This window comes from Equus quagga, chromosome 11 (assembly GCF_021613505.1).
Source record: "Equus quagga isolate Etosha38 chromosome 11, UCLA_HA_Equagga_1.0, whole genome shotgun sequence".
NCBI lineage: Eukaryota > Metazoa > Chordata > Mammalia > Perissodactyla > Equidae > Equus > Equus quagga.
The window spans coordinates 81,189,712-81,202,606 of NC_060277.1; the positions used below are offsets into that span (position 1 = coordinate 81,189,712).

The 12,895-nt window shown below is 36.9% G+C and overlaps 1 protein-coding gene across 1 annotated transcript in view; it reads right to left on the reverse strand.

The window, feature by feature from the left end:
* The window catches only part of USP32 (ubiquitin specific peptidase 32), a 203,690-nt gene that overhangs the window by 130,670 nt on the left and 60,125 nt on the right, over positions 1–12,895 (reverse strand). Inside the window, exon 2 of the mRNA XM_046675933.1 lies at positions 6,554–6,681. Coding sequence (XP_046531889.1) covers positions 6,554–6,681 — 128 coding nt within the window. The remainder of the gene's footprint in view (positions 1–6,553; positions 6,682–12,895) is intronic.

Genomic DNA, 12,895 nt, shown 5'->3' on the forward strand with positions numbered 1-12,895 from the left:
GTCATCCTCATCCACACCCAGGTTAAAGTTGTCTGCCATCTCAACCACAGCCCTCTTGATTTTTGCAACTTCCTCATCCTTAGCAAATCCTTTGAAGTCATGGATGAACTTGTGTGTCCTCTTCCAGATGTCATTCATACACTCCTTGATGGCATCACCCTAAGCCCAAGTAAGGTTCTCAATGCAGTCACAGAAGTTGTAATCCTTCCAGAACTGCATCAGCATCTTCTCAGTGTCTTACTCAGTTGCAGCAATAACCTGGGCAAAGGTCTTCCTCAGGTGGTAGGCCTTAAAAGCTGCTACAGGCATACCCAGTTTTATTGCACTTCACCAATATTGCATTTTTTTACAAGACCCTCCACCAGCAAAGATTATGACTTGCTAAAGGCTCAGATGATGGTTAGTGATTTTTAGCAGTTAAGTACTTTTTAATTAAGGTATGGACATTGTGTTTTTAGAAATAATGCTATAGAATACTTAACAGACTACAGTATAGTATAAACATAGCTTTTATATGCACTGGAAAACCAAAAAATTCACGTGACTAGCTATATTGCAATGGTCTGGAACTGAACCTGCAATGTCTCCGAAGTATGCCTACATAACTCCTTGATCCATTGGTTGGATCAAAGAAGTGATGTTTGGAGAGAGAAACACTGCTTTGATATTGGGATGAAGATCACCAATAAAACGAGGATGTCTGGGAGCATTATCAACAATAAGCAAAATCTTGAAAGGTATGTTACTCTCCAAATAGTACTTCTCCATTTTCCTGGCATAGCAATGCATGAGGGGATGTTGGAAGAGGAGTTGGGTCATCCATGACTTCTTACTGCTCCTGTCCACTGGCAGTGTGTGCTTACTGATATGCTTGAAGGCCCTGGGGTTTTCACTGTGCCAGATCACAAAGAGTTTCAATTTGTAGCCTGCAACACTACCCCCAAACAAGACTGTTACCCTGTCCTTAAAAGTTGTGAAACCTGGCATTGTCCTGGCCTCCTTATGGATAACCGTTCTTTTAGGCATCTGTTTCCAGAATAGGGAGGTTTCATCCATACTGCATATTTGCTCTGGAAAGCAATTCTCCTCCACAATCAGCTTATTTGGAGTTTCCAAAAATTCTTCAGCTCCCTTCACATCAGCACTCACACTCAACACTCACTTTCATATTAAGTAATAACAATTCTTGAATCATTTAAACCACCCAGAGCTAGCAGTAAATTCAACAGCTAACAGTAATCATCAGCCTTTTCTTTCAACATTGCAAACAAACTTTTTGTTTTGGCCATGCTCATGATCATCATGGTGCTGACAGGGATACGCTTCTGCATCTTCAATCCAGGTCATTATAAGTTTCTCCATGTCTGATATAGGCCCTTCTCAAATTTTTGTTAATCTTTTTGCCTTCAATGAAGCAGATCATTTAACAGCTGCCATCACTTTGTTCTTGTTCTTCAGGATTGCAGCTACGGTGGAATGGGACATGCCTGACTGGTGAGCAATAACCATCAGTGATTTTCCACCTCTGCAGTCCTTAATCACTTTTAATCTCATTTCCAGGTCTATTACTTGACATGGCCTCTTACTGGCAACATTAGTAGTGGATTCTGTATGCTAGGGACCAAGATGAACAAAACAGTAGGAGATTAAATCAAGCACAAGAGAAAATGATGCAATCAAGAGATACAGTAAACACAAGATGGATGAGGCTACTGCCAGCATAAGATGGCATACTGTTTTACAGTAAACTTCTTTTTTTATAAGTAGAAAGAGTACACTCTAAAATAACAATAAAAAGCACGGTAAATACATAAAACAGTGACATAGTCTTTTACTATTATATATTATGTACTGTACATAATTGTATGTGGTATATTTTTATATGACTGGCTGTGTAGTAGATCTGTTTATACCAGCATCACCACAAACACATGAGTAATGCACTGCACTATGATGTTACAATAGTTACAACATCACTAGATAATAGAAATTTCTCAGCTCCATTATAATCTTATGGGAGCACCATCATTATTATGCAGTCTGTTGTTGCCCAAAACATCATTATGGGCATATGACTACATGTTATTACTTCTACTATAAAGAAAAACACTGATTAGGGGGCCAGCCCAGTGGCATAGTAGTTAAGTTCACATGCTCCACTTTGGCAGCCCAGGGTTCATGGGTTCAGATCCCAGGAGCAGACCTACACACTGCTCATCAAAGCCATGCTGTGGCAGCATCCCACATACAAAATAGAAGAAGATTGGCACAGGTGGTAGCTCAGGGACAATCTTCCTCAAGCAAGAAGAGGAAGACTGGCAACAGACCTGAGCTCAGGGCCAATCTTCCTCACCCAAAAAAAAAAGAAAAACACATTAACTAGGGAATAAAGTTCTCTTTCCATCCATGATTGGCAGCTTAAGTGACTCCTGTGGCTCTTCTTATGGAGATATTGACAGTAAAATATTCCTATTGTGTCTCAACCCATTAATTTCAGAATCTCACCAAGAGTAGGTGACCCTCTTCACCCAGATTTAAGGTCCAAGCTCTCCAGAGGATTTTAAGAAAAGTCTCACAAAGGCCATATACAGTGGAAAGATTACTTTCTTACCTTTCCAACTAACCATTTGTTTATAAATCCCATCACTTAACTTTATTCCCCTGCAGCCACAGAACAGAGATCCTCCATTCTATCCTCCATTCCATCCTCTAAAACTAAATTCAAGCTTCACAACTACCTGCCCAGGGGCTAGCCCTGTGGCAGAGTGGTTAAAGTTCTGCACCCTGCGCTTCGGCAGCCTGGGGTTCAGATTCCAGGTGCGCACCTACTCCACTCATCAGCCATGCGGTGGAGGCATCCCACAAACAAAGTAGAGGAAGACAGGCACAGACGTTAGCTCAGGGCTAATCTTCCTCAAGCGAAAAAACAGAAGGATTGGCAACAGATGTTAGCTCAGGGTGAACCTTACTCACAAAAAACAAACAAACAAACAACTATCTGCTCACACCCATACTTCCATTTATAACTTATGTCCACTTTAGCAAATAACTGCACTGTAAGATGAATTACACTCATAAATTCTCTCCTTTTCCCAAATACACAAAAAAGCTGATTAAGTCCATCTACTGATCTGCCTGTTTTGGAGAGATGCCTCAAATAAGCCACAAGCTCAGTTTATATGAATGTTGAAACTGTTCCAGAACAGAATTTAACGGGGTTCACTCATCCTTTGAGATTACTGTGTGAGAAACTATAAAGACTTCCTTTGCTGAGAAAATACCAGAGATTAATTAAAGATAGAAGTACTTAGTTTCTTATAATACTTTATAATTTACACAATATATTATATGTACTAATCAATATCCATATGCCAATAGTACCCTTCCTCACTTAAAATAAGCCTAGGTCAGTAAATAATAGGACAAAAGAAGTTCATCACTAAAACTATTTATAAAGTTTTTATTTGTGTTTAATACTGTGCTAGAGTTTAGATAAAAAAGTGTTAACTACAACAAAACTGAAGCTTGAAACTATCATTGTGGATTTTACGATTTTAAATTAAGATCATTCTTGTAAAACAATTACTTTAATTATTCTACGCAGTGATGACTCTTATCAGATAGTCCAAAGGACAGAGCAAGACTCTTGAAAGTTTTGGATGAAATGAAATATATGAAATATTTACATAAAAATTACGCTGCAGGGGCCAGCCCTGTGGTCAAGTGGTTAGTTCACGCACTCCGCTGTGGCGGCCCAGGATTTTGCCAGTTCGGATCCTGGGCGTAGACATGCCACCGCTCATCAAGCCACGCTGAGGCGGCATCCTGCATGCCACAACTAGTAGGACCCACAACTAAAAATACACAGCTATGTACCGGGGGGCTTTGGGGAGAAAAAGGATAAATAAAATCTTTAAAAAAAACAATTATGCTGCAGGCAGTTCCACTTCCACCTTAGACACAGAAAGCATGAAAGTATGTCACTCCTAATCTAAAAACAAGAAAAAGCCAGATAAACTATCATATTACAACATTTCTTGAGCCGATCAGAGAGCTGAGATCACAGGGCAACCAAGTAGCCTGACATGCCAGGAAGGATAGATTCCTCCAAAATACAGGATGCATGGATTGTCTCTCCAAAATCAGAGCAAGGGAAGAAGTCGTAGCTGCCACGCAAGCGAGTCAGAAAAAAAAAAAAAAATCACCTAAATTTTTAACAAACTGCCGCTAATCTATTTTCTGTCTCTACAGATTTGGCTACTTACATAGAATAAAAAAAAATACGTGGTCTTGTGTGTTTGGCTTCTGACTTAGCATGTTTTAAACGTTCCTCCATGCACGTATCAGAAAATTTCATTCCTTTTTATTAACAAATAATATTCCACTGTATAAATAAACTACATTTTGTTCAGTTGATGGACATTTGACTTACACCCTGAAAACTTAAGTAAAACATCACTAAAAGAAATTAAAAATCTAAATAAATGGAAAGACACTAATTTCATGAATCAGAAGAGTTTAATATTGTTAAAAATGGCAACACTCCCAAAAATCAAACTACAAATTCAATGCAATCCTATCAAAATCCCCTTTTTGCAGAAATTGGCAAGTCGATCCTAAAATTGATATGTAAATACAAAGGACCCAGAACAGACACAACTTCAACAAGAACAAAGTTGGAGGAATGAGATTGTCTGATTTCGAAACTTACTATAAAGCTAGAGTAATCAAGACAATGTGATACTGAAGCAAGGAAAGAGAGAAATCAAAGAAATAGAACTGAGAATCCAGAAATAAAACCTTATGCTTATTAAGGCCAACTGATTTTCAGCAAGACTGACAAGACAATTCAATGGGGAAAGAATAGTTTTTTCAACAAACAGTGCTAGGACAACTAGAGAACTATTTGCAAAAGAATGAAGTGGGACTCCTCACATCATACATAAAAATTAACACAAAATGGATGAGACTTAAATCTAAGAGCTAAAAACTCTTAGAAGAAAACAGAAGAGTAAATCATTGTGACTTTGAGTTAGGCAATGGTTTCTTAGATACAACACCAAAAACACCAGTGATAAAACGAAAAACAGGTAAATTGGATTTCATTAAAATTTAAAAGTTTTGTGTTTCAAAGGACAACATCAAGAGAATGAAAAGACAATCTACAGAATGGGAGAATATATTTACAAATGATGTATCTTATAAGGGACTTGCATCTGGATTATATAAAGAACTCTTACAACTCATGAATAAAAAGACAATCCATTTAAAAATTGGACAAAAACCTGATCGGATATCTGTTTTTAGGTGTACAGATGTACATATGTAAATCTTTATATATGATCCAAAGAGAGTAGGCAGATAAATCTGACCGAAGTTTTTCCCAGCACCATGAATTACACTGAGTCTGACAGTTTTGACCTTAAGAAAGGAGCCAAGGGGAGAGAAAGGCTGAAGTCAGTATATGTTTGAATTTGGAAGCATCTTGTATTAGTTACTATGGACTCAGTTTAAATCACTTCCTCTAACTGGCATCTTATATTATATCTCATTAAATTGCTAGTTTCATCCTAAAATGAAAAATTCTAAATTCCAAATTTTTATATTATACCAGCATTTAAGACAAAAAAATTAAAAGAAAACAGGACAACGAATTCATACTGAAACAGAGAACCCAATAAATAGTATTAGGAAAAAAGATAACCCTGTCATAAATCCAAATTAATGCCACAAGAAAGTACATAATTTTACACAAGAATACATATAAGAGAATTAATGGAACATATATCCCTACCCAAGTAAAATTAAGACACACACACAAAAAAACAACAAATGTAATCTCCATATTATATAGACCAGAAAGTTAAAAAGCACACAACACAGGTTAGAAATAGAACCTGTAACTAATTAGGAATGGTGAATTAAGGTTCTATGTAATATGCCAAGCTTAAAATTTCTATAATTTTCCCTGTTTTATTAATTTTATTCTCATTTCACATTTAGAATGACATAATGCATATCTGTGCATATGCCTATAAAATAGTAAAGTCATTATTTTTAGAAAGGGAATATTTATATCAACTTAGCACATTTTATCTCTATCTAAAAATTTTAGTAGAATTTAAATAAGACAAGTTCTAATAAGTTAGTGTTTCATTTACAAAATTTAATTTTTTAGAATTAATTTAATTAGGTTTTTACTATATGGAAAGATTTTCTTTAACACAAAATTTATAAAACATACTCCCACTAAAAATCACATCAGAGTGATAAAGTCTATAAGAAGAAGAAGTCAGTCATACTAATGGTCCCCTGATTATAATCAGTGGGTTTAAAGCTCAGATGTACAAAAGAAGCAGAATTGCAACTCTGTAGTACTCTCAGTTGGTCTCTAAGAGCACAGTCATATTGACATCTAAAACAAGACCTGTTTACCTACTCGGCAAGAAAATTAACTGTAGCGAAGACTAAATCTGTTAAGACCAGGACGCCCCTCAAGAATTCAGGCCGGTGGATAACTATCTCAAAGGAAAATCTAGAACATAAAGATTACCTCAGCAACTTTTGGAGGCACTCCATCCCCAAGCACTTCCCTGATGAAGCAGTGCTGGCCCATATAATATGAGAGCCCACAGGTCCTCTTGAAGGCATCTTTCAGTCTTTTCAGCTCTACATCTGTAACTGTAATTCAGAAATAGAAGGTGGATAAGAAACCAGAAGAGAAAAAAAGTCTCTCAAAATCTTTACATTTTTTCAACCCAGCTCCTAACAAAAATTGGCAAACATTACATCTCTTTCCAGATAAGTAAAAAAACTCAAAGATATTTTGTCATAATTCTAATATTTTCAAATCTAATCTACAAAATAAATATGAAAATTCGTGACCCACTATCTTCCAATGACAGAACATTAAATTATGCATACAAATTTTGGGGAGGGGCAAGGAAGAGGTAACAAGTGTTTCAAATTAGCAGGTAAGTTAAATGGCATTAGTTTCTGGCATTAATATGTTTTCAGAGGCAATGCACACATTTCCTTTAGGATAAAAATTATATTATTTGTACTCCTTGATCAAGTATCTATCCATGTGGATGACAGTCTCCAAGTTTAGCTTAGATTTTGTCATCATTTACAAAGAAAGTAATCTATAAATAGATGATTCTAACAACCTAAAATTGCCAGACACCTACTATCAAAAAAAAAAAATTACTGAGCCATTACTTTATTTTAGGCATTGAAGAATTTTTTTTCACTGAATAGAACAATCTACAAGGACAAAAAAAAAATACTCTTTAATATTACACCATCAGTACAATGACCACAATGGAAGAACAGAAAATGGTACCTTTAGCCCGTGGCAGAAGAAAGAGAAAACATCCGCACAGAGGATGATTACATAAAATTTTAAAGGCTAATTCAAGCAAAAAGGACAAGGGCAAGCCAGGCAGAGATAAGTTTGTTTCAAAGTACAATAAAATATACAGCATATGGACAACTCTATGTTACTAGCACAAAATAAACAAGGCAGGGAGTAGTAAATGATAAACCTAGAAAGGCAGTCATTGACTAATTCATAGAGATTCTCTTTTGTCATAAGGAAGGGATATAGTCAGATATAATTCAGATACAAACTCCAGGCAGACAGGAAACAGGGCACAGTCAGATACAATTCAGATAGTTCACTCTGGTAGCAGTGTACAGAACAGAACAAACCTGGAAGCAAAAAGGAGACTGCTACTACAAGAACAAAAGGAGCTAAATCTGGGAAGCATCTAAAAAGAAAAGTCAGTAGAACTTGCAGCTTGACTGAAAGGAGAAGCAATCTAGAATAATATCCAGGATTCTAAAACTTGAAGGATGGTATGATCATGGAGAAAGGGAATGTACGGAAAAGAGTAAGTAAGGAAGAAAAGATGATAAATTCTGGTAAGGACCCATTGAATAAGAACCTTTGGGGGATCCATTGGGCTTTTACAATTAGGAGTATAAAGCTTAGGAGAGCTTAGAAGTCATCAGCATATAGGTGGCAATTAAAACCATGAATTAGAAGCATAATGAGACAGAGACAAAACTGAAAGAAACCAATGCTTACAGTGTCTGCAGAGGAAGAAAAAAATACTCAAAGAAGATTGATAAGGAATAGCTAGAACATGAAACACAAAAGAGTGTAGTCTCCAAAGAACAGGAATAAGAGACTGGTCCACAGCCTCAAGTAAGGCAGAAAGGACCACCAACTTAAAGACTGAAGCATGCCTGGCACATAGATTATCATTCAATAAATGTTTGTCATAGGGAGGGAAAGTCCAGGGTTTAGCAACATGGAGGGCAATGATGAAACAATGAGAACTAATACTTGAATAAGTAGCTAGAGAAAAGTGTGAATATTAGATGCTTAATTCTTTAAAAATTGGACTCACAATATTACCACCCCCAATAGACTGACAAAAGATTTTCACATATTGAAGTATATGGGGTAACCATCCGGTTCAAAACCGATGAGCCTTGAACTAAGAAACCTGACTTATCAAACATACACTGTACAGCTGCTTTAACCATTCAACAATGCACTCTCTCAAGAACGCAAACTTCCCCTCCTACATCCTGTTAGTACAGCCCATTAGTTCCTTTCCCAGCATCAGGGTCATGTCGACCTGCTAATTTGCAACTAAATACCTCTTTCAAACTTTGATCAAACGTACCCTGGGTGTGTTTTCTGTTCTAAAAAGGTTTAAGACTGTACAGAAAACCATCCTTTTCCAGACCGCTTTCTAAGGCCTTTCAGGGTTTTAATCCTCACTCTGGCTCAAGTAAAATTTACCTTATCTCTCTTATCTATGGAATGGTTATTGGTTATTTTGTGTCAACAATACTACTTTTTTTTTCCTTTGGAGAATGCAAAAGTGAAAAACAGAAGAAAGCTCATCTCAGAAATTACTGTAATGAAGAAGAAATTACTTCAGCTACTGGAATACCTAATTCTTCAAGACGTCTAATTTTCATTAATGGCTTTACTAACAAATTAGGAGGTTCGTAGTCTAAGAGGAGAAGACAAGAAAATTAATCACTGGGATATAAAATGATAATTTCATACACTGTTGGTTACAGATTATTTGAAGGACTGTTTGGTAATATGTTAAAAGTTAGCAATCTGATAACTAATGAATTTATTCATTTATAACCTGAGAAAATGTATGCATAAGCTTTTTAAAGCGTTTATAAGAAGCAAACAACATCCATTAACAAAGGACAGATTAGATAAATTATTGTATATGCTTGAAATAGAATATCAGACACTAAAATATTGCCACAGATCCATATTTACTGAAAATAAACCCACTAACATTTAATCTGCAGACGAAGTACATAAAAGTTCACTATACAAATGAAACTGAAAACTTTAAAAATAAAAATTTAGGCAAGACGGAAAATAGAATAGAATCAAGTCTAGTAAAATTTTAAGGTAGGAAAACATAATATTAATGTAGTTAGTTTTAGAAAGAACAAGCAATTTCAGGAAAAAATGAAAAACTGAACAAGTGTTTTTTTCTCTCTCTAGGTTTCAGAAAGAATTGAAAAAGGATATAAACTCACAAGGACAAAGAGAATAGGAGAAGAGAGAACTGAGGACCTAAGAGATGGTCAAATTTTTCTGGTGAACATTAAGTTTCTGGAGGAGTGGTGATTGACTTAAGTAGACCAAAGAAAGCTGAAACTTAAGCACTAGCAGCTGAGAAATGTGAACAAGAAGCAAACTAATTTATCCTGCCCACAGCACCCAAAAAAGGCTCAGGAACTGATGGTACCAATTACTACAAAAGGCAGAAGGGTAAGAAGAGACTAGTTGAAAGCCTATGTGAGGAATGGTCAGACTCTCAAGTCCCTTGCAGCACGATGCAGTCAAGCACCAATCTACCACCTACCCACACAACCACCACTGTCACACCAACCTTTCAGATGTAGATATATATCAAAAGACTGGAGATACATTCCCTGGAGAAACTGAGACAGAAAGGCTCCACACATGGAAACACCAGATTTAGCTGACAGCTATAGGAGGGATAATGAGGTATGAAAAAAGGTGAAGAGTAAGTGAGCATTTGCATCTAGCCACCCTCCCTTTCCCTACTCTGATATGTGCACCACCTAGGCAGAATAAAGGAAGATTCTTCTCTGAAGAAAGTAAATGATGCTAGGCTAAAGATCTACTGCTACTGACATGGGGTGAGGGGAAGGTCTCCATTCCCCCTATAGAAGTGGCTGGGTTCTTAACTAATTACCCGACAGGAAAACCCACAAGTCAACAAGTCATACAGTCAAACACCTAAGTCTTCCAATCAACTTTTTTTTTTTGCTTTTTTTCTTAAAGATTGGCACCTGAGCTAACAACTGTTGCCAATCTTCTTTTTTTTCCTGCTTTTTCTCCCCAAATCCTCCCAGTACATAGTTGTATATTTTTTTAGTTGTGGGTCCTTCTAGTTGTGGTATGTGAGATGATGCCTCAACATGGCCTAATGAGCGGTGCCATGTCCGCGCCCAGCATTCGAACCAGTGAAACCCTGGGCCGCCAAAGCGGAGCGTGCGAACTTAACCACTCGGCCACGGGGCCGGCCCCTCCAATCAACCTTTTAATGCATCACTCAAAAATAAATGAGGAGTTTGGCAGTTCCTATAAAGATAAGCACACACTTACCCTATGACCCAGCAATTCCACTCCTTGTTATTTACACAAGAGAAATAAAAACACTGCACAGAAAAGTACATTGGAGCTTTATTATTAATAGCCAAAAAACTAGAAATAACAACCCCTTGTCCATGGACAGGTAAATAAATAAATGTGGTATATCCATAAAATGAAATAGTATTCTGCAATAAAAATGAAGAAACCACTGATTCATGCAACAACATAAATGAATCTCAAAAACTACGCTGAGTAAAAGAAGTGAGACACAAAAGAACATACACTATACGCCGTGTTATAGGAAAGTCTTAAAGGGCAAAACTAGCTATGGTAATGAAGATAGGGATTGACAGATAACAGAGTGAGGGGTGTGTGGGTGGGATTGTAGGCAACAAACTGCAAAGAGGTAGGAGGGAAGTGATGGAAATGTTTTATATTTTTGACTGGGTTGGTGGTAACACAAGAGAATACACTTGTCAATACTTATTAAACTGAATAATCAAAATCTTTGCATTTTATTGTATGTAAATTACGTATCAATAGAGTGGACTCTCAAAAAATGAAGAGCCAAGGAACACCAAATATTGAGGAAGATTCCAACAAGAAAGGTACCAAAACAAACAAATAGGGGAAAGAGGGGTGAATGGAAATAATGAAGAAAGAAGAAAAAAATACTAAAACCTCTAAAAAGTCTTAGAGAAGAAGAAAAAGAAAATTACATCCAAGTAAGAATACAGTACTATAAAAATATAACAATGAGAAAGTAAAAACAATCTCTTGCACCCTTTCCCAGCAAGCTACAAGTGGATGTCGTACAACAAAATGAGGAGGCAAAGAAACGAAAACAAAGGAAACACTGACTGGAGCATGAGCGAAAAGTGAGGTAAAGGCAATTCCCAGGATGATTATGATCTGACATCCCAGGATAACAACTGTGCAGTAGGCCTAGAGAACAAGATCACATTAGAAATGAAGAAGGGCTCCAGAATAAAAAAGGAGAGCGGGACAGTAAACCAACTGACACATCTGACCATGATGGGAATAGCTTTAAGAGGTATTTCACCGTCAAAAAATAAATCTCAAGGACTGGTTTTATTTTAGGTTTTTACTTCAGGTTTTCCTTAAAAACATAAGGAAACGGAGAAGTATTTCAAAATATACCTCTAACACTCTGTCATGAGAATTAAGAAACCAACTAGAATCTCACTGAAAGCTATAGGGACAAAACCATAATCCCTCCTCAAACAGGAAATAAGTGTGAACAGAAGACAAGAACGAGAGAACACTAAAGGCAATGAATCAAGGGAGAAATTTTTCTGAAACAGAGGTAAAACAAAGACTATGGTGGTCACCGCTGAAACAGAATCCTTCCAGTAAGACTCTCCTGAAAGCAAAAAATAAAGATTAAAAGCTACTGAGCCCTTACGTATCAGATGCCCCAACACTGTGCTAGGCAAAGAGGAACACAAAACTAATGAGACATTCAACTCTGCCTTCAAGGAACTCACAGCTAAGAGACAGACGCATTAATAATGACAATATGGTTAATAGAAAAGACATAGTTGTGCACAGAGGAAGAAGACCTAAAAAGGGGGGAAGAGTGCTCTGAAACTACATTACTAAGCACAACTTAGAGCAAGAAAGCTAACTACATCTAGTGATTACTTGCATGTATACTTCCTATAAAGATCTCCTTATTGTGAATTCTTCTTAAATTCGATCATCTATAGCACGACATTCTTTTTTTTAAATAATAAATCACCTTTATTTTTTTCCCCACCAAATCCCCCCAGTACATAGTTGTATATTTTAGTTGTGGGTCCTTCTAGTTGTGGCATGTGGGACGCCGCCTCAGCATGGCCTGACGAGCAGTGCCATGTCTGCACCCAGGATCCGAACCAGTGAAACCCTGGGCCGTTGAACTGGAGCTCGCGAATTTAACCACTCGGCCATGGGGCCGGCCCCTATAGCATGACATTCTAAAGACCTATTTGATCTGTAATAAACCTAACATAGCAACTTATCAACATAAACAACTTAATCACCAGCTATAAATAATGTTTTTAAGAGAAAATTGTAGTCTTCTGGGATAAGATTTACACATTTTACCCATTGACTGTGACTAATGTGTCTGGATTTGAGTTAACTGTTATGGGACAGAAAGCAGATAACTTCAGGAATTCCCCATGTGGTTTAAGGCCTTCAACCTCCTCACTT